This window comes from Musca vetustissima, unplaced genomic scaffold (genome assembly GCF_032173495.1).
Source record: "Musca vetustissima isolate MV318-11 ecotype Yass unplaced genomic scaffold, APGP_CSIRO_Mvet_v1 utg14426, whole genome shotgun sequence".
NCBI lineage: Eukaryota > Metazoa > Arthropoda > Insecta > Diptera > Muscidae > Musca > Musca vetustissima.
Genome location: NW_026882529.1, coordinates 9,663 through 33,519, shown reverse-complemented (window position 1 = coordinate 33,519; position 23,857 = coordinate 9,663). Strand labels below are relative to the sequence as shown.

At 35.6% G+C, this 23,857-nt stretch overlaps 1 protein-coding gene across 1 annotated transcript; it reads right to left on the bottom strand.

The window, feature by feature from the left end:
* Positions 1-5,564: 5,564 nt before the first annotated feature.
* Positions 5,565-17,291, bottom strand: LOC133328999 (pheromone-binding protein-related protein 6-like). Its single transcript, XM_061537499.1, has 4 exons — positions 17,172-17,291; positions 10,141-10,216; positions 5,740-6,002; positions 5,565-5,644 (listed from the first exon to the last, which is right to left on the bottom strand). The coding sequence occupies exons 1-4, from the start codon at positions 17,256-17,258 to the stop codon at positions 5,627-5,629; spliced, it is 444 nt and encodes a 147-aa protein (XP_061393483.1). The 5' UTR covers positions 17,259-17,291; the 3' UTR covers positions 5,565-5,626.
* Between the last annotated feature and the right edge of the window lie 6,566 nt (positions 17,292-23,857).

Genomic DNA, 23,857 nt, shown 5'->3' with positions numbered 1-23,857 from the left:
AAAGATTATTTTATAGTTCCAGTTCAGATTGCCGCTTCGGCGCTGCGACCGCCTATAGGTTTGCAGTATTTCCGCAACATTGTAAAGCAGCAGTAATAAATGATGATTACAACTCAACAATGTAACAAATTATCTCTTCGTAGTATTCCATGATTTTACGTTTGATTGTTAATTTATTTGTTGGTCTTTGGAAATGGGCGTAAAAATTTATTGTTACACTCTCAAAAAGTTACCCATACTCATAAAATTACACCAACAATTGATTTGCAATATGATTTCTGGGGCGTTACCTTTAAATTACATTTTCCATTCATTATTACCTGCATTCATTCATCAACAAGTACATAAATTCAGATTTGACTACTGATATAATTGAATAAAACTTTTATCAGAGTTGGATTTTTATTTATTACTACTGTTCTGTTCAATTTCATTATAAATATGTATATTCAATGCGGCCTATGATAAATAAGTTACAAAATTATTTCGGAAAGATGATTGTTAACGAATGCAAATCGTTACGTTCGTTCAACATGAGCTTTGTATATTTTTTTAAAGTTAAGTTTTAAAAATTTTCAAGTGGTAAATATACACCACCCATAAAAATGGCCCCACATTCGGCATTTTAAATGGTATTAGCAGTATTCTACCAATTTGGCTGTATATATATATATATATATATGGGCAATATTGCCAATTTTTTAATATTCCATTTTCAAAAAATCCGCTTATTTGTTTTTGTGGCACATCAATGATTTGTGGTACACATATAGAGAAAAATATTCTGACTCCGAAACCGTTCGCGATCAAATTTTTGGTTGATGCGCACAAAAGTTATCGAGGTTTTAATTTTGGGCATAAGAAAAAAACTTAAAATTACGCCGTTTATTATATTGACCAAAAACGTTGATATATATATTCCTCCGTAAAATAAGAATATGAATATATTGCACATATTCGCGAAATATGAAAAAAATAAAAAAATATAGCAGATTACATCAATATTTTCATTACATTAATGACATACACACACCTAAAAATTAATTTAAAAATATCTACATAATCTAAACACCATGGTAAATCAAATCACACAAGTTCGTGTAGCGGTTTCTAAATCAAAGCGACAACAAAACAAGATATTGAGGAAAAATATTCGTCTTTGGTTCGAAAAAATAATGTCATCATATTTATTTTTTTAATTGTATACAAGAAATTTCAGAAACAAATGTTGGGGTTATTCTGCTATTTTACCCGAATTTCGCCGAAAAATTGACATATATAATAATAATCACTTTCTGTGTATAAGTATACGCCTTGCGGATTATATCAAGACCCTTCCGATAAATCTTAGAATTCTATAAATAGGAATAAATCTTAAAATAAAATAATATTATGAAATATACATTTTACATTGCGTGTAAATCGCGTAATTCTCAAAATCATTTGATGCGCATGCGGTTTCCAGGAAGTACTGAAGTTTATTTTCCAATCCATATATATTTTGCGAAATTTCATTTGACGGCTAAGATGTGCCGCACGGTTCATTGAAGTACCCAAAAAATCGTAAAACGCGAATAATTTCCGAAAACTCCATATGCCATTAACGCGCATTCGATTTCGGTGTGCACCCTAAAAAAATACATCGATCTATACCATTTCAATGTGGTCCATTAAGACCCATCTATTTTTGAGATAAATTGCGTACATCTCTCTTTCGGCTGAAGTTTTTAAAGTTCTCTTTTCGAAAATGATCAAAATCCGTATGAGGTCATTTATTGAAACGGAAATGATACACAGAAAACGCAAACAAATCTGCGATATTTTCAAAAACATTTTTTGCCAAATTTCGTGTTTTTGGAAGGGCAGTTCCCGCCGTTCTAGTAGATGGATTTTCACGAAGAAGGTTTTTTATCATCCGAAACGTAAAAAACCTTATTGATCGCGGGTACCCATATCATTCAGTTGACAGATCTAAAAATTTCGCCCGAAAAATAGGTTTTTTAGAAATTTGATCGCACAAAATTCGCACCTTAGGATGAGTATTACTCTGAAGCTGTGCATACTACATACACAAAATACATATCAAATTACGCAGATTCGCGACTACAATAATCATATAATCGATTTTTAAAAATTCCTGTTTGCGTATTAAAGCTAGAAGTAAAATTCAAAAAACACTCAAAATCGAGCTTCAAAATGTCAGCATCATTTAAAGGTAGATGCAGTTAAAATTTTGAAAAATGATACATAAAGGGCGTAGTCCCCATTTTGTTGGCTTCTAGTTTTATTTGGACACGAAGACCGTGCAATGAGTGGCTTAGTCACAAATCAATAGAGAACATAAAAAAACTGGTTCGCCTCAACCTGTTTTTACAAATTTTTTTTACATTAAAGTAGACACAGCTTCCACCAAAATAAAGTTTGGAGGTCAATATCATGAACAGTTTGCAACGACAGATCAATTAACCCAAAACTATTCACTTTTTTCCCGAGTTATAAAGGGGTGAACCTCCGCTTCAGCTATGTTAACAAAATGGCAATATTGCCCATATATATGTCTATGCAAAAAATGTTCGTCGAAGCCAAGTAGCTTCAATTTGGTATTCTGTGTTTTTTGATGCTGGGATGTAGGCCCCATATAAAAAGTCCGTCCAATTTTTGGTGGTTGGAAGGTTTTTTTTCACCAAAGTGGATGTAATTTGGAATTCAGATTCCCAATATATATATATATATATATATTGGGAATTTGGTGCACCATTTATATAAAATCGGGAGCTATATCTAAATCTGAACCGATTTTCACGAAACTTAGCACACATTACACTATACCTAATTCCGTAGTCTGTGCCAAATTTCGAGCAAATCGAAACATATATAGAGACTTTGGTACACCATTTACATTAAATCGGACGAAAATATATATGAGAGCTATATCTAAATCGGAACCGATTTTTCCCAATTTCAATAGGGTTCGTCCTTGGGCCAAATAATTGTCCTATGGCAATTTTCATCCAAATCGGTTCAGACGGACATGCATAAATCGATTTAGAAAGTGATTCTATGCATATTCTCAATGGAACCATGTGTCTATCTCGTTTCCTTTTGCCTGTTACAAACATATGCACAAAGACAAAATACTCTGTACCACAGTGTGGTGAAGGGTATAATTATCAATATAGGTCCAAGTTGCGCAAAAATCTCGTATAAAGGTTTATGGTGAAGAAAATACATATTCTTAAATACAAATAAAGATTCCTCTTACATTTTGGTATATTAGAGCTTCAAGCCTCACTTTACAAGCTTAGTGTCTGTAATTTCGTATTTAATTTTCTCAGAGCATAAATGACCCACTTTGCAATATCATTGTAAAAAACATCCCGACCATTAAATAAATTTGTAATATCCCCCTCATGGAGGAGGTTATAAAAAGTTCGGTCCGGGCGTTTTAACATCGTTTTTACCTGTTTTTTTTTTTTATTTCATCTATTGTAATATGACTAAGCAATGCCTTCGGGGAAGGGTATTCATGTTATCACTATGCAAATAAATAGATTGAGTCATTTATTTAATTGTATTTATTTACAAATATGACTTTGTATACATTTGTAATAAATGCATCAAATTAATGACTTAATTCGTGTTCATATATGCTTCACATGTGAAAACGAATCGTGGAACTGAAATTTAAAATGCGATAAACATGTGTTGTTGTATATTAATACAATGTTTCTAAACTATTATACACATTGTTTTAGCTGTCATATATTGTATAGCTCCCTATATATTTTCGTCCGATTTAAATGGTGCATCAAGAACCCAAAAATATGGATGTTATGCACAAAACGTATTGAAGTTAGTATAACCTTTATCGTTGATATCGGTTCGGATTTGGATATATTTTGATATAAACTTTCTCCCGATTTCATATAAATGGTGCGCAGTTACAACCCCTATATATAGAGCGACTTCATGTTAATTGGGCTCCAAATAATCAATGGGTGTCCGATTGAGATTTGCTTTAAATCGATTTATATAATTTTGTGCCATTGCAAACAACAGACTCTATATCTGTTCATATGAAAAATTTGGCATAGGTTGCAGAATGATGTGTCTATGATTAATTTAAGTTGGTTCACTATTAGATGAAGATCATATATTATTTTAGTTTATTCAATTTCATTTTAATGGTCCTTCAAAAATTCGACATCTATAAGGATACATCCGTTGATAATACTCAAAGTGGTGAAGGGTATCATATGGTCGGCTCCGTCCGACTTTACTACTTTCCTTACTGTTTTTTTAGTTACAGGTTATTTATTTAGTTTGCAATTGTAGTTAGTTTAGTTTTAGCCACCAGTGTATATGGGAAGCCACACGTTAGGTTATATTAATTTCAGTACGTTTTTTGTCTATCGACCATATTTTGGAGTAGTTTTTTCTTAAAATCAGACAAAAATATATATGGGAGCTATTTTTAAATCTGAACCGATTTTAAATAAACTTGAAACACAATAAAAGTGGACGAAATTGTATATAGGAGCTATTGTTAAATCTGTACCGATTGTAACAGAACAAAATAGTGTGCCAATCGGCTTAACTTTGGGTCTTTGGAGCACCATTTACTTCAAATCCGACGAAAATATATGTAGGCAATCTGCACAAATTTTCCCAATTTCAATAGGGTTCGTCCTTGGGCCAAATAAATGAGCTGTGCCAAATTTCATCAAATTCGGATCAGAAATACGACCTGTACTTAGTTTGAAATTTAACATGAACAGACGTTCGTTTCATTAAAGATTTACAAATGTTAAAAATGTTTACTATTGTGGCAGAGGTATTAGAAGGAGTGAACCGATAAGTACCATCATCAAACTTGTATATTGTTTGCAGATAATATTACAAAATGCATTTTCAGAACCATTTTTTACTATTCTGTAGGGTAGGTACTGATTTCCCCATCCTCGAACTTAATTTGAATTTTAAAGAAATTTAGAATATGCACCGTTTGGATCAAATCGGATCCAGCCTAATATTATATTTATAAATATTGAAAATGTTGACACTTTTTTTTTGGGGGGGGGGGGGGGGGGGGGGGGTGTTCCAATCTTTTGACTTGATTCGGTGCTAGAGCAATAAAACCCTTTATCGTCCGAAGTTTTAAAAAAGTATAGAACAAAAATGTTCTTCGATTTTACCACCAGATCTAGTTGACTTTTAAGCAGCTTTAAAATGATTTTCCTATACCCTCACTTTTAAGGGTGATTTTTGAGGAGCTACAGAAAAGGTTTTCCAATAAACACCTAAAGTTCAGAAAATACATGAAATCGTTTTGTAAATATTACGATCCATATTATTCCGGAAAACTCAATCACCGTGTCTATACTACTTGTGAAATTTACCCATCACTCAAAAAAATACCTAAGCCCACCTACACAAATATAAAATGAAACGATTATTTTGCATTTTATGCAATTTGCTTTTGCTATTATACAAATACATACATATATTATATAAAATATAGGAATATTCGTTGAAACCTCAACCACAACATGTTGTTTTATTAAAAATAAATAATAATACACAGTTTAATAGAATAAATAAAATATTACATTGGTCGTTCATCCGTTTAGGGCAGGAAATAGTGCTAAAAATAAAAAGGGGAAAGCAACAAAAACAAAATTTTTAATAATCCATAATCTAAAAAATGCGAAGAAAATATATATATTTCATGATAATTACCACGGGATCCGTTTGTTTAAAGCAAACATGCCAAGACCATGCTCGTTCACACTGATTACTGCCCTGGGGGACATGCGATTCACAGGCATCGATAATATGCTGAACGAACTGTGTCAGTTCATCGGGCAGGACACGCTTCAATTTCTCATAGTGCAGCTCGCCATCATCATCGACAATATTTACTTCGTGGAATAAACAATTCATGTAGCATTTTAAAGCCGGATCTTCGTGTATTTCCCCATCGCTGAATTCCTTGATGGCAGCTGCCGAAAAAACGCACACACACAAAATAAAAAAATACAATAATAAATTTTATGTGAGTTAATTTCTTTGTCAATTAAAGCTTAAACAGCAAAGGCAGAAAACGACGAACATTAACAATGAAAACTACTGTGGGCATTAAGGGCAAAAATCCCCCCCTCATGTACTCTTCCTTAGGGACCAAATAAATGGCTCCTACGCATATCAAACAATAAATCAAACATTACTGAACAATTCAATGAAAATGGATATAAAAATAGAATAATAAGACGTCAGTTCTTAAAGTAGGAAATCCGACATGGGAACCTTAACTTTCACTTAATGAATTAATTAATATTAAATATTTCTAATACTTTGCAAAATATGAAAGATGTGGTGTAGTGCAAGGGAAAATGGCCCTCATTGCAAATAGTTGGGTCGAATTCCACCAGTATGCGTTCGATATTACATGTACATCTGGCCGTAAAACTATTTTCATCTTGTTTTTGCAATCCTTCAATCGTGCCATCAAAATTCCTTTATATGCGGACTATGTTTTTGTAAATTATCAGATAGTAGGCTGTATAGGCTCTCAGAACTTTAAATACCAGACACCTAGGTTGGACAGACCATTACGATAGGTACTTCAACACGTATAAAACCAGTAAAGGTCGGACAGAACCGACCATACGGTACTATACACAACTACATCTGCACTTTAACTTCCTGCGGAAGTAAATTTTAAGCCTGTTTAAAATTCCGCAATGATAATTATGACGTAAAACCATACAAGGATATGTATACCCCATTAACAAATTATTAATAGATTCATATACTGCAAATTTTTCCGGGTCATGCCTTCCAGTCGTGATCATAACATCGCAATATACATATTTCCACACAAATCTTTGAATTCAAAAGAGCTGTACTTGTTCATTAGCCAGATCCCCTTTTATGTACATATTCGTGATGATCGGCTCATTATTGTGACCTCTAGAGCGACTGGAAAGGGTGGCGTAGGGGATGATTGATACCAATCAACGGCTCTGATTGACTTTCACATGGCGAAGCCCAGGCTTATCTTGGTCTCCTTTCATCTCAATTGTGGAGACTCCATATAACAGCATATAACCGCGGAGACAGCATATATCCGCTGCCCTGGCAATGACATTAAAATTCTGCTAGGAGATTTTAAGGCAATACTCGGAAGGGAAATTTTTTTTAGCACCACCGTTGACAATTTAGCCTCCATGAAGTAACATCCGACAACGACATGAGGTTGATTGACTTAGCGGCAGCAAAAAACATGGTAGTTAGCCGCACCAGATTCAAGCTTCTCGATATACACAAGGTCACCTGGATTTCTCCAGATCGAATAACGAGAAATAAAATTGATCATGTTGTGATGGACGGAAGGCATTCATCCAGTAAGGAAAGTAGTAAAGTCGGACGGGGCCGACTACATGATACCCTTCACCATTTTGGGTATATTCAACAGATAAATCCTAACAGACGTCGCATTTTTAACGGACCAGTGAAATGAAATTTGATCCATAAACATGTCATTCTGCAACCGATACTAAATTTTTCATTTGGTCAGATATAGAAGCTGTATCTAAATCTGAACTGATTTAAATTTCGCACAAACCGAAAGATATTGAGGGACTTTGGTACACCATTTACCTTAAATCGGACGAAAATATATATGGGAGTTATATATAAATCTAAACCGATTTTCACGAAACTTAACACACTAATACATTACGCTGTGCCAAATTTCGTGCAAATCGAAAGATATTAGGGTACTTTGATGCACCATTTACATTAAATCGGACGAAAATATATATGGGAGCTATATATAAATCTGAACCGATTTTCAGGAAACTTAACACACAACATCTTAGGTCTAGGATGTGCCAAATTTCGTGCAAATCGAAAGATATATAAGGACTTTGGTGCACCATTTACATTTAATAGGACGAAAAATATATGGGAGCTATATCTAAATCTAAACCGATTTTCACGAAACTTAACACACATCATTCTAGACCTAATACATTACGCTGTGCTTTGGACTTTGGGACTTTGGTTTACCTTTTATATTAAATCGTACGAATATATATATGGGAGCTATATCTAAATCTGAACCGATTTTCTCCAATTTCAATAGGGTTCGTCTTTGGACCAAATAAATGAGCTGTGCCAAATTTCATCCAAATCGGATTATAAATGCGACCTGTACTTTGTTTACAATTTAACATTAACATGCGGACGGACGGACATGTATAAATCGGCTCAGAAAGTGATTCTATGCATAATCTCAAAAGGAACCATGGGTCTATCTCGATTCCTTTTGCCTGTTACAAACATATTCACAAAGACATAATATCCTGTACCACAGTGTGATGAAGGGTATAAAAATAGAAGATTTTCACTTGATATTTTAAAGGGACATTCAGAAGAAGTTGTAGGTTCAAATTAAATAAAAATAGAAAATTCGATTTTTTGAAACCGAGCATAGCGGAGTGTCTCTTTGAGGGATGGGCTCCCATTATGTGGTATTTTGGGGAACGAATTGGTATTTATTTGGCCTTCTCTGGTGGACGTCTGTCGAAAATATACATGGTCTGTGTCTGCATTTCTACAAACCGCAATTACGCCACTCTATGCTCAATTTTGTACGTTGGTCGAAATTTCGCGTCATCTGACAAACATGAGAAGTTGTATGCACGAACCTTGAACCGTAAACTAAACTAAATATTCTATAAAAATGTCACCCATATGCCCAAGGCCCCCAAAATACAAAAAAGTCGATAAGTTTCGTTATATGAGAAACTAGGTATGGACTCATAGAGAAAAATTTGGATAGAATATTTTCCAGAAGGTTTTATGATATTTCTCCAGACTTTAGGTATGTAGTTCAGTTACAAATTTAAGAATCGAAATATACTGACATTATTTCCAAGTACTACTTCACAGTAAACAAATACAAAACCAGTGAGCGGAGCAGTATAGTCGAACTACCACGGAACTCTAACATTCTGCGGATTTTTATTCCGAGACTGGACAATATTTCATGATAGTTGCATCTTCTTGCCCAATAAGAGGTCAACAGCACCTCTTCCACAGCACTGACATATTTTCCGAATATTACTAATATTGAGTACAGCCCTTCTAATTACTTGTCCAGTTTCCTTTAACCGTGGGTTGTGCTGTGATGTTCGGCTTTCAATTGTGGCTTATATATCGACTCGAAAAACACAAGAATTAAAATTTCGGTCCATTTCATCCCAAAATTTTTATCTGATCATCACAGAAAATTATAGGCGTTGTCCTTGACTGTATCTGGATCCTCATGGAAAATGTCAAAGCGATCAGCGCTATATTTCCTTCATCTAGTGTGGTAATGGGTTATTGAATAATATCTGAATACGTAAGCACCTGTAAATATTTAAGTGTAACTCCCACATCCAAGTACATACGCCAATATAATTGGTATCAATTTAAAGGTCAACCACTTCTTTTGGATATACTATCGGCTTCTAGGGTCTATGTCCTTCAGGAGTAAATATATACGCCATTGAATACAATTTTTGCGATTTTTCACACAAAAGTCAGGGTCCATTTGACCCGCTAAATATTGATCTATCTTTATCAAAACAGGTATGCTTATTCTTTAGCCCGACCCCCTTCTCCATGTGAAAATTCGCGATGTTCGGGCCATAATTGCGGGTTCTGGAGCGATAAGAAAATCAGACAAAAATAAAGTTTTTGGCCCATTTCATCCCCTTAATATTAACGAATCTTTACCAAAAACAATAGGGGTCTTCATTGGTCAGAACCCATTCTATATGCAAAATTTCGTGAAGATTGGTCCATAAATGTGGCCTATATCGTGTTTACAAATTATAATGGACAGGCGGACGGACAGACAGACGGACACACATGTCTAGATCGACTCAGCTAGTCGAGATATGACGATCGGTATACTTAAAGGTGGGTCTAGGACCAATATATCGCGGCGTTACAAACTCTTGGGGCTGCACAAAGCTATAATACCCTGACAACATAGTTGTGTAGGGTATAAAAAGAGCTTTAAAAGAAATCAAATAAAAAATTAACAATGTTGCATAAGACAGATGGATCTACACATATACATACCTTCAGTGGCTCCTGTTTTTTCAACGCAAACATCATGGATAATGATAAATCTTTTCAGAAATTCTGGTGGAGGATACTGAAACCACAAGAAGAAGAAACGAAGAAAATGAAATAAAAAAAAAAAAATACAAAAATTTAAGTACAAACGAAAAGAGAGTGAATAACAACGACAGATATCATTGGAAATGGACACTTAATGAATACAATAAGGAGAAGAAACCAATAAATAGACACAAGCACAAACACACATCGAAACTCACACTGCTGCTCTGATATAAATTATTGACATTGTGTTTCACCAGACACCTCTAGTACCGCGTTGAAGGACAACGGGGGGATAATTTAAAAACAAAATTAAGACAAATATCCCCAGTTTTTTTTCGCACATTATTCGCAGTCAAGTGTTCGTGAATGAATATCTGCAGCAATGTGTCAAAGTTAATTAAGATTGGAATCAGCAGGGACGCCAGGCTTATGGTGTTCATTTCTTTTATTTGTCTGTTCTTGTCTTGATTTTTCATTTCTTTAATCAGAGTAGAAATGCCATTGATGAAACTGACACATCGAATGTGTTATATAAACACAGGGAAACAGACAGACGCAGAGACATGTCCGTCGCTTAAGCTGTTGTAATCCCCAAAAGTGAATCCAATTTAAACAATGCAATGATATTTTATTTTTCATTTTAATCAAGGAAATTGATGTTTACCAATAATGAATTAAATTTATTGTAAACTATATTGAACAATCACTATAAATATAATAGCTGTAGGGATTGAAGCAATTCAAGAAGTGGTTATTTTGACAATTTTACCATTTCATAGCACAGAAACGATTTGTATACCCTCCACCACACTGTGGTACAGGGTATTATGTCTTTGTGCATATGTTTGTAACAGGCAAATATAATCGAGATAGACCCATGGTTCCTTTTGAGAATATGCATAGAATCACTTTCTGAGTCGATTTATGCATGTCCGTCCGTCCATGCATGATATAGGTCTAGAATGATGTGTGCTAAGTTTCGTGAAAATCGGTTCAGATTTAGATATAGCTCCCATATATAGGCTCGGCCGATTTAAGGTAAATTGTGCACCAATGTCCCTATATACCTTTCGATTTGGACGAAATTTGGCATAGCGTATTAAATTAAGTCTAGAATGACGTGTGCTAAGTTTCGTGAAAATCGGCTCAGATTTAGATATAGCTCCCATATATAGGCTCGGCCGATTTAAGGTAAATTGTGCACCAATGTCCCTATATACCTTTCGATTTGCACGAAATTTGGCATAGCGTATTAAATTAAGTCTAGAATGACGTGTGCTAAGTTTCGTGAAAATCGGTTCAGATTTAGATATAGCTCCCATAAATAGTTTCGCCCGATTTTAGGTAAATGGTCTACCAAAGTCCCTATATATCTTTCGATTTGCGAAATTTGGTATAGCCTACTGAATTAGGTCTAGAATGACGTGTGCTAAGTTTCGTGAAAATCGGTTCGGATTTAGACATAGCTCCCATATATAGTCTCGGCCGATTTAAGGTAAATTGTGCACTAATGTCCCTATATATCTTTCGATTTGCACGAAATTTGGCATAGCGTATTGAATTAAATCTAGAATGATGTGTGCTAAGTTTGTGAAAATCTGTTCAGATTTAGATATAGCTTCCATATATAGTTTCGCCCGATTTTAGGTAAATGGTGCATCAAATTCTCTAAAAACCTGTCCCACTGTGCGCAAACGACTCTAATCATGCCCAAATGAAATGAAATTTGGCATAGGTTCCACATAGGCATATAAATCACATATTCAAGTTCGTTAATGAAAAGGCGACGTCTGTTACACAAAGTGATGAAGGGTATCATATAGTGGGCCAGTCCGACTTTACTATTTTCCTTACTGGATTAACTATAATGACAGTAACAAGCGCCGATTTTTACAGAAATAAAATAAAATTTGCATAAATTCATTTTAATATTCTTAAGGCTATGTGAAAGGCCTGCTTTGTTTTAATCAATCTATCCTTTGAAAGATTGAGGTAGCTGAAATTTTGAATCTTTTGTCTACAAGGCAGGCCAAGTTCAAATATGTAAAATATCTCTTCAAGCTTAAGGGTGACCTCCAAATAACAATATCTAGAAATTTGCGATATTTTGAGACTTCATTGGGTACCAACTCTCACTACTAAAATTATTAATATCGGTCAACTGTTAAAATAAATAGGACATTTTGGGGATACTATTACAAAGATGTGCAGACCAAAGACATATTTTATGAGCGCCTAGAAACAGCATATGAAAGCCGCCTGGCCATGACATTAAAATTCTGCTAGGAGATTTTAATGCAAAAATCGGAAGGAAAATTCAGCCTTCATGAAGAAACATCCGACAACGGCTGAAGAAACATCCGACAACATTAGATTCAAGCATCTCGATATACACAAGTGAGAAATCAAACTGATCATGTTGTGATAGACTGAAGGCATTCATCCAGTGGTATAATACACAGGATGAATGCCTTTCGTTCAATCGATCCGAGGAGCGAATATTGATTCGGGCCACTACCTTGTAGCAGCCAAGGTTCTCACTCGTCTTAATGTAGCAGCAAAGATGCGATCTAACACAGCACGGAAACTCGACGTCGAAAGCTGCAAACACAACAGATAGCCGAGGCCTACTCCGCTCAACTTTCACACCTGCTTGACGAAAGCACTTCTTGTCCCGATAAAAGTATAGAAGCACAATGGCAAATAATTGTCCACTCCCTACAAAGCAGCAAATGCAACATTGGGGTACCAACATTTGGGTAAGACCAGGAGTGTCGTAATGCTACAGAGGCGAAAACGGCAGTATATAGGGTAACCCTGCAGACAATAGCAACACGTTATGTGATGATGAATTATCGGGAGAAAAGGAGAGAGGAGAAACGTGTTTTCAGAAAAAAGAAGAAACAACAAGTAAAACGTGAGGAAATCGAGATGTACAGGAGTCAGAATGAAGTCCGGAAATTTTACCAACGAGTAAAAACCCAAACCGAAGTTTTTGGCGCAGGCACATCCTCCTGTAGAGATGAAGAAGGAATCCTGGAAGGAGCATTTTGAAAAGCTTCTGGTATCAAATAGTGGCGGTGAAGAAGATACCCTAGAACCAATAAGAGATGATGGTATAGAGTGTATACCACCTAGCCAAGACGAGGCCAGAATAGCAATTAATCGGCTCAAGCAAAAGCCGATGTGTTACCAGCCGAACTATTCGTGACTGGTGGTCAGATATGTGCTAATTATAGAGTTTTAAGTCTCCTTCCCATTGCATATAAAGTGCTATCCAGTGTGCTGTGTGAACGGCTTAAGACAATGACATTATTGGACCATACCAATGCGTCTTCAGACCTGGCAAATCCACCACCGACCAGATTTTCATTCTGCGCCAAATCCTGGAAAAGTCCCACAAAAACACAACGAAACATACCACCTATTTGTCGACTATAAAGCCGCATTCGACAGCCCTATCCGTTCAGAGGTGTTTAAAGCCATGTCTGCGTTCGGCATTCCTGCAAAATTAATACGGCTATGCAAGATAACTTTAAGTTGCACAAGGTCAGCAGTTGAAGACGGAAATGACCTATCGGAGCCCTTCAATACCGAACGAGGATTCAGACAAGGTGACAGTTTGTCGTATGATCTTTCTAACATCCTGCTGGAAAAGGTTATACGAGACGCAAAGGTGAACAGAAATGACACTCTGTACATCAAACAACACATGTTACTCGCCTACGCCGATGACATCGATATAATTGGTCGAACATTGCGAGCGGTAACAGTCACCTTTGAACAAATTGAGGAGTCTGCCAAAGTCGGTCTGGCAGTAAACCGCGAGAAGACCAAGGTGATGGTATCAACGCGCAAGTCGTCCAGTAGACTCGGATCAACTGTTGAATTTCAGAACTACAGCTTCGAGGTAGTCAACGATTTTATATAATTTGGTACCGCCATAAATAAAACGAATAACATCAGTTTTGAAATTCGGAGAAGGATTGTGATGGCCAACAGATGCTACTATGGTCGAAGTAAGCTGTTTAGAAACAAGGCCACCTCCCGCCAGACCAAACTCACACTTTACAAGACGGGAACTTGCGCAAGTAGATGAGGCAGCTCTTGTGTTGTTTGAAAGAAAAATTTTCCGAAAGATCTACGGGCCGATCAGCGTCGACGGTGAATGTCGGCGTCCAATGAACCACGAGCTCTACAATTTATACGTGGACATCGATGTAGTCAGTCGTATTGAGCTGCAGCGAATACGGTGTCTAGGCCATGTTGTGCGAATTAATGAGAATGCCCCAGCTCAAAAGGCATAGAAGGGGAAGGTCACGAATTAGATGGAAAGACCAAGTAGAAAACAACATCTTGGAACTAGGTCTTTCAAATTGGAGGAGATGCGCACAAGACCGACGCGCTTGGAAATCTTTTTTTAGCTCGGCTTATGGAACAAACATTCTGTAACAAGCCAGCTATGTACGTAATTCTTAAACGGCATATACATTAGAACTTTTTACCGGGTTAACCTACTTTATGAGGATTTATTTGACATATATTCAAAGGGATTGACAATTGAAACCCACTGGGTTAACGAAATCCGAATAAATGTAAACGTAATATTAATTTCATAATTCGAGCTCTATAGGTTAGCCGAAATCTTAATTTTACCAAATGTATTTTATTTAGTACATATTTATATAAATCCAATATAAATCATATTTCCCGATTCAGAATTCCAGCCCGATCGCGTCGCCCAATTATAATTGTACCAAATTTAGTACCATTTAAAATACATTAGTATGAATTTTCAAACTTCACATATATCCCAATTCTATACCCCAACAAAGATCCTAACTCCAAATTTTAGGATTACAGTTCTATCGGTTCACCCCAAATTTAGTACACATTAGTGTGAACTTCCAAGACTTCCTACACAGCCCAATCGTGCATCCAAAGAGTGATCCTCACTTCGTTCTTATCTGTTTACTATCGGTTCACCCAAAATTTAAATGGTACCAAATTTAGTACCCAAAACTACATCCATACCCCAATCCTAAACTACAACAGTGACACTATTTCCGAAATTCAGTTTTTCACATGCAACGAAATTGTACCAACATTTAGTACATTTTAGTACTTTTCGTATACTTATAGTTCGAAATTCCAAAAACCCTTTGGTATATCTATCCTACACTTTACCACTGACCCTCAATAAAATTTCAGAGTTCTAGCTCTACCGGCCAAATACAAATGATACCATATTTAGTACTTTTCGTTACGTTCTAGTGCGAATTCCCAAAAACCCAGGCTCATGTGTCACCTTGGGACAAAGAGTGACCCTACCCAAAATTTCAAGATTGTAGCTTCAGCCGTTTCGTCCGGGCGTTAATGAATCGTTAATCACTATACTCTTTATACCCTTCACCACACTGTGGTACAGGGTATTATGTCTTTGTGCATATGTTTGTAACAGGCAAAAGGAAACGAGATAGACACATGGTTCCTTTTGAGAATATGCATAGCAACACTTTTTAAGTCGATTTATACATGTCCGTCCATCCGTCCGTCTGTCTGTCCATGTTAAATTGTGAACAAAGTACAGGTCGCATTTATTATCCGAATTGGATGAAATGTGGCATACGTCACTTATTTGGCCCAAGGACGAACCCTATTGAAATTGGGAAAAATCGGTTCAGGTTTAGATATAGCTCCCATATATATTTTAGTCCGATTTAAGGTAAATGGTGTACCAAAGTCCCTAAATATCTTTCGATTTGCACGAAATTTGGCACAACGTATTGAATTAAGCCTAGAATGATGTGTGCTAAGTTTCGTGAAAATCGGTTCAGATTTAGATATAGCTCCCATATATATTTTCGTCCGATTTTAGGTAAATGGTGCACCAGAGTCCCTATATATCTTTCGATTTCCACGAAATTTGGTACAGCGTACTGAATTAAGCCTAGAATGGTGTGTGCTAAGTTCCGTGAAAATCGGTTCCGATTTAGATATATCTCCCATATATATTTTCTTCTTTCTTAAATGGTGCACCAGATTCCCTATATATCTTTCGTAATAAACTTAGTATAACCCAGGTGGGTCCGATTGGCACAGGTTATTCTAAGTTTTTCACCACTTATAAAAGTTATTATGAGATAACGTGTGGAACGTGTGGATAAGTTCAGATTTAGATATAGTTCCTATGTATAGTTTCGTCAGATTTTAAGTAATCGGTTCAAATTTGGATAGAGCTACCATATTTCCTCTCGATTTTAACTAAATGATGGACCAAGAACTCAAAATGTGGCCGATATTCTGTGACAAATTTCGATGAAATCGGCTTAGATTTCGATATAGCTTTTATAAATATTTTCGTCCGATTTGAAGTAAATGGTGCTCCTGTTTATCAGATATGTATCTAAATAATCAACGGGTATCCGACTGATATATGCTTTAAATTGATTTACATAATTTTGTCCCATTGCAAGAAGCAACTCTATATTTGACCAAAAGAAAAATTTAGTATAAGTTGCAGAAAGATATGTTTATGGGTCCAATTTCATTTTACTGATCCTTCAAAAATGCGACGTCTGTTAAGATTCATCTGTTGAATATATTCATCGTGGTGAAGGGTATCATATAGTCGGCCACGTCCGACTTTACTACTTTCCTTACTGGTTTATTATTATTTTTATGACCTAACGTAGATATATTGTAAGAAATAGCCGATGGATTTTCAGTCATTGTCTTCCTCTAAGAAAAACACAATCTTCGATTTATGACGAGACACATCTTATCCACTTCATCCTTAGCCATAACAGAGATGAAGTCATTACGGATAATTGACATCATCGATTAAATGATACTCGCACACAAATATTACACAAATCACTCATTCAATCCTTCATTCACTCATAGTTTCTTGTTGTTCTACTACTTCTTCGTTACACTTTACGTCCGATATCGTCCTGTCGAAAGTAATTAAATTGTTAGCTTACATTCTCATCGCGACGTGGTTTTTGTGCCAATGCTAAAAGCGGCATCAATATCAGTACGGGCAGGACAATTAAAAATCTTTTTTCCATTTCTGTTCGTTAGATGTCTTCTTGTTCGTTCAATGTTCGAAGTTGGAGTTCAAAAACACAGTTTGTTGCCGAACTGAGGAAAATTACGACTTTTAACGCGAGTTTCGTTTTTAGTTGTTGTTGTAGATGTTTCTGTTTTTATTTTTTTTCGGCCACAATACTGCGTGCCCGGCAAGAGAATGAATCGATGAATGCGACTTGATTTACATTTGTAATTGCTTTATTTGGAATTCCAAAGTGTATTTTATAGTTTCATTTCGAATTGCTGTTGCAGCAGCCTCTGTTGCTTTGGTTGTAGGCACCGAAATTGCTTATGCCACCGCAGCACTCCTCGACATCGGCATCAACGTCGCCATCAACGTGGCATACAAATTGTTACTTTAGAGTTTTGTTTGCACTGATACCGTAATTACAATTTTCCCCAACATTGTTCTTGAAAGCAGTAATAAATTCTGCTTACAAATCCGAACTCCGAAATAGCAACAATAAAAAAATTGTCACTTTGCTGTGTTGTATGTTTGATTGTTTATCTGTTTGTTTGTTAGTGTGTGTCTGTATTAATAGGCGTAGAAATGTCATGTCATGTCATACGATCAAAGTGGTACCCGTACTCGTTACGTTACACCTACAATTGATTTGCAATGTGATTGTTGGGGCGTTACCTTAACATTGTCATTCCGATTCTATTCATTATTCCAACCATCCATCAACATCAACAAGTGTTTTAATGATGAGTTGAGTATTGATTTAATTGAATACAATTTGTATTAGAATTGTTCGCTGGATTGAGGGATATTTTTTTATTATTTGATTTTTCTCAATGTCATATTGAAGATGCATATTTTATTGAATTACTTATTGCATTTTTTAGTGGACAATGATTGTTGATGAAATGGGAATAGGAATGGGTCGACTTTTTTGTATCCTCTAAAATTAGTTGGGAGTACATAATACCCAAATACCCGGGACTCTCGTAAAAAAATCATGTAAACATGAACCATATATTGTAAATTGTCGGACTGAGAGTTGTTATCCTTTGTCCTTGGTAAATTCTACTACGACATTCAACACGCCGTAAATGGAAAGTTGTCTTTTTATTTACTCCGATCATGAATATATAATTTGTGGGACATCCGACAAATATTATATTTTACATACATGTTAGGTTTATATCTACCTTAGAAATTCATATTCAAAATATTTTTGGAGGATTATTGAATCTTTTAGAGGAGTTGTTTTAAAAATATTCTGTTAATTTTTTTTCCCGAGCACATTCATGATTTTTATACCCTTCACCACACTGTGGTACAGGGTATTATGTCTTTATGCATATGTTTGTAACAGGCAAAAGGGAATCGAGATGGACCCATGGTTCCTTTTGAGAATATGCATAGAATCACTTTCTGAGTCGACTTACGCATGTCCGTCCGTCTGTCCGTCCATGTATTTTTGTTAACAAAGTACAGGCCGCATTTATGATTCGATTTATATGAAATTTGGCACAGTTCACTTATTTGGCCCAAGGACGAACCCTATTGAAATTAGAGAAAATCGGTTCAGATTTAGATATAGCTACCATATATAGTTTCGTCCGATTTTATGTAAATGGTGCACCAAAGTCCCTATATATCTTTCGATTTGCACGAAATTTGGCACAGCGTAATGAATAAGGTCACGAATGATGTGTGCAAAGTTTCGCGAAAATCGGTTCAGATTTAGATATAGCTCCCATATATATCTTCGTCCGTTTTAAGGTAAATGGTGCACCAAAGTCCCTATATATCTTTCGATTTGGATGAAATTTGGCACAACGTACTAAATTAAGTCTAGAATGATATGTGCAAAGTTTCGTGAAAATCGGTTCAGATTTCTCCCATATATAGCTTCGCCCGAGTTTAGGTAAATAGTCCACTAAAGTCTTTGGAAATCTTTTGATTTGCACGAATTTTGGCACAACGTAATGAATAAGGTCTAAAATGATGTTTGCCAAGTTTCGTGAAAATCGGTTCAGATTTAGATATAGCTCCCATATATATCTTCTTCCGATTTAAAGTTAATTATGTACCAAAGTCCCTACATATCTTTCGATTTGCACGAAATTTGGCACAGCATACTAAATTAAGTATGGAATGATATGTGCAAAGTTTCGTGAAAATCGGTTCAGATTTAGATATAGCTCCCATATATAGCTTCGCCCGATTTTAGGTAAATAGTCCACTAAAATCCCAGGAAATATTTTCATGCGCACGAAATTTGGCCCAGAGATATGAATAAGATCGAGAATGATGTCTGCCAAGTTTCGTGAAAATCGGTTCAGATTTAGATATAGCTCCCATATGTATTTTCATCCGATTTAAGGTAATTGGTGCACCAAAGACCCTATATATCTTTCGACTTGCACGAATTTTGGTATAGGGTGCTGAATTAAGTCTAGAATGATGTTGCTAAGCTTCGTGAAAAGATCCATAGCTAGGCCGATTGACACAACGTACTGATGTTGTATAAATTAGTCTATGGCAAGTTTCCCTGAAATCGGTTCAGATATAGATTTATAATAAAACGCGTCGTCTGTTAGGATACATATGTAAAATATACCCAAAATGGTGAAGGGTATCATATAGTCGGCCAAGTCCGACTTTATTACTTTCCTTACTGGTTTTATTATTTGATTTTTCTCAATGTCATAATGAAGATGCATATTTTATTGAATTACTTATTGCATTTTTTAGGGGACAATGATTCTTGATGAAATAGGAATAGTGCAAGTAAAAACGAAGTTAAGTTTGGTCGTCCCGAATTTTTTGTACCCTCCACAATGATGTACATAATACCTAAAATCAACCGGGTCTCTCATAAGAAAATTTTCGTATAGGGTGCTGAATTAAGTCTAGAATAATGTTGCCAGGCTTCGTGAAAAGATCCATAGCTAGGCCGATTGACACATATAAATTAGTCTCTGACAAGTTTCCCTGAAATCGGTTCAGATATAGATATATAACAAAAACCCGTCGTCTGTTAGGATACATATGTAAAATATACCCAAAATGGTGAAGGGTATCATATAGTCGGCCAAGTCCGACTTTATTACTTTCCTTACTGGTTTTATTATTTGATTTTTCTCAATGTCATAATGAAGATGCATATTTTATTGAATTACTTATTGCATTTTTTAGGGGACAATGATTCTTGATGAAATAGGAATAGTGCAAGTAAAAACGCAGTTAAGTTTGGTCGTCCCGAATTTTTTGTACCCTCCACAATGATGTACATAATACCTAAAATCAACCGGGTCTCTCATAAGAAATCCATGTAAATATGCATGTATATTGTGAATCCTCGGACTGAGACTTGTTATCCTCTGTCCTTGATAAATTCGACAACGACCTTCAATACACTGTAAATGGAAAGCGGTCTTTTTATTTACTCCGTTCATGAATATATAATGTATGGAACCTCCGACAAATATGATATTCTACATACATCTACCTAAGAAGCTTAGAAATTTGTATTTCAACTTGTATGGCTTTTTTAGAATTTATCGATTTATTTTGGGGTTATAAAGTGCGCTTTGATATATTGGGTTCTAATTGGCTACTAAATCCCTCCAATTAAATTTTTAAATATCGGTCAATTTTTTCTGGTAGCCTCCACACAATTTTCCCCCAATTTGGCACATTGCATTCTTATTCGGTACTAAATTTCTCCACTAAAAATTATAAATATAGGTCCACTTTTTCCGGCAGCCCTCACATACCAGCCCCCACAAATGTACAGTATTTTGAGGGTTTTGAGCGTGATTTTCAACCGAATTTTGTAGTCGTATTTGGTAACAAATCTCCCTTCCAAAAATTATTTATTATCGGCCCTTTTATATTTAAATAGTTAACGGATTTGTTCCACCTGTTGGGGTTGTCTTCATATAGTCGTATTCCATTATAGCATAGGGAATATTCTCGAAATTGTCAGTTTATACCCTACAAAGTATGGAATTCTAAAACGAGTTAGTCATCTCTTGTAATCATTCTTCCTTGGAAGGATATCGAATACAAAGCTAAATCGTCAGGTTCGAGAATGTCCTTTAAATTGCAGTACTTTGAGGATCTTATACACATTCTAGTATATGCCCGCAACTTCGTTTGCGAATGTTGGAATTATTAAAAAACCAATGCCGACCAATACCGTACTCCAACTCTACACACCAATTCTGAACGTAACAGATATCTAGCTCTATACAAAATTTGATATCATTTATTGCACTTTGTACTCTTGTAATACTTATTTCGAAAAAAAACACATTTCATATTTTTACCCAAATCCAAATTCGTTATCCAGCAGTCCAGCTCTATTGGTTCACTCTAAATCCAAATAGTTCCAAATTTAGTGTCATTTAGTACACATTTCCAAAACTCCATACATACCCCAATCCAACACCCCTACAGTGAACCTAATTCCAAATTTCAAGATTCCAGCTCTATCGGCTCATCTAAATCCAAATTTGGCACCTTTTAGTACTTCCTACATACTCCAACAATGATCCTAACTCCAAATTTCAGAATTCCAGCTCTATTATTTCACCCAAAATTCAAATTAGCACAATTTTGTACCCATACGTATGAATTTCCAAAACTACATCCATACCCCAATCCAACGCTCCAACAGTAACCCTATTTCCAAATTTCAGTGTTCCAGCTCTATCGTTTCATCTAAATCCACATTTGGTACCATTTTGTACACATCAGTACGAATTTCCAAAATTTTCTACAAACCCCAATCCTACACCCCAACAATGATAACAACTCCAAATTTCAGGATCCCAGCTCTGTCGGACAATCAGTCAATCACTTTACTCTGTTATTAGTATAGATTTTTACGATTTTTAAGAATAATTTTTAAGGGTTTTAGACATAATACCAAAAAATCAACACATATAGCTTCTTTGTGAAAATCCATCTACTAGAACGACGGAACCTAGCCTAACAAATGGACGAAATTTGGCTAAAAAATGTTATTGGAAATATAGCGGATTCATTTGAGTTTTCTGTGGATCATATGAACTTCAATAAATAACCTGATAGGGATTTTGATATTTTTGAGAAAGCAGAACTTTATCTTTATCTGTAGCAGAACTTTATATGTATCTAATTTATCCCAAATATATCTGCTTCTACATTTTTCTACAGCATTGAAATAGGTATATCGATGTTTTTTTTAAGGTGTACGAGTACTATGTGGACATTTTTCTTTGAACAAAAAACAAATAATTTTCGGCAATATTTTTTCTTTTTATACCCTTCACAACACTGTGGTACAGGGTATTATGTCTTTGTGCATATGTTTGTAGCAGACAAAAGGAATCGAGATAGACCCATGGTTCCTTTTGAGAATATGCATAGAATCACTTTCTGAGTCGATTTACACATGTCCGTCCGCCTGCCCGTCCGTCCATGTATTTTTGTTAACTAAGTACAGGCCGCATTTATGATTCGATTTGGATGAAATTTGGCACAGTTCAATTATTTGACCCAAGGACGAACCCTATTGAAATTGGAGAAAATCGGTTCAGATTTAGATATAGCTCCCATATATAGTTTCGTCCGATTTTATGTAAATGATGCACCAAATTCCCAATATTTGTCCAATTGGGACAACATTTTGCACAGAGTACTAAATCAGGTCCATGCTTATGTGTGCGGAGTTCTGTTGGAATCGGTTCAGATTTAGATACTTGTCTGATTGGCACAAAATTTTGCACAGACTACTGACTAAGGTCCAAACTGATGTCTGCGAAGTTTAGTTAAAATCGGTTCAGATTTAGATATAGCTCCCATATATAGCTTCGTCCGATTTTTTGGTGAATGATACACCAAACTTCCAATATTTGTCCGATTGGGACAAAATTTTGCACAGGGTACTGATTTAAGTCCAACGAATGGCTGCGAAGTTTAGTTAAAATCGGTTCAGATTTAGATATAGCTCATATATATATAGTTTCATCCGATTTTATGTAAATGATGCACCAAAATCCCAATATTTGCCCGATTGAGACGGAATTTTGCACAGAGTACTGAATTAGGCCCAAAATAATGTATGCGAACTTTTGTTGAAATCGGTTCAGATTTAGATATATCTCCTATATATAGTTTCGTCCGATTGTGTATGCGGTTACTCAATTAGGTTCATATGTTTATATATAGCTCCCATACATAATTTGACTCGATTTCATACAAATGGTACACCAAAGAATCCAAGTCTGTCCGGTTGACATGCAATTTTTCATTGATTTCGCAATGGTATGTGTTTGGGTGTTTCAATTGGTTCAAATATTTATCTAGATAGCACATTTAATTTCGCCCGATTTCATCTCAATGGTCCTCCAAAGATGTAGATGTACCCATCTACCCAAAGTGGTGAAGGGTATCATATAGTCGGCCCCGTCCTACTTTTGAGCTTTCCTTACTGATTTTTTTTTTTTTTTTTTTTTTGCTGTAATTTACAAATTTTTATACCCTTCACCACACTGTTGGATGGTTCCTGTTGAGAAGTTTCTACGCATCACTTTCTGAGTCGATTTATGCATGTCCGTCCATGTATTTTTGTGA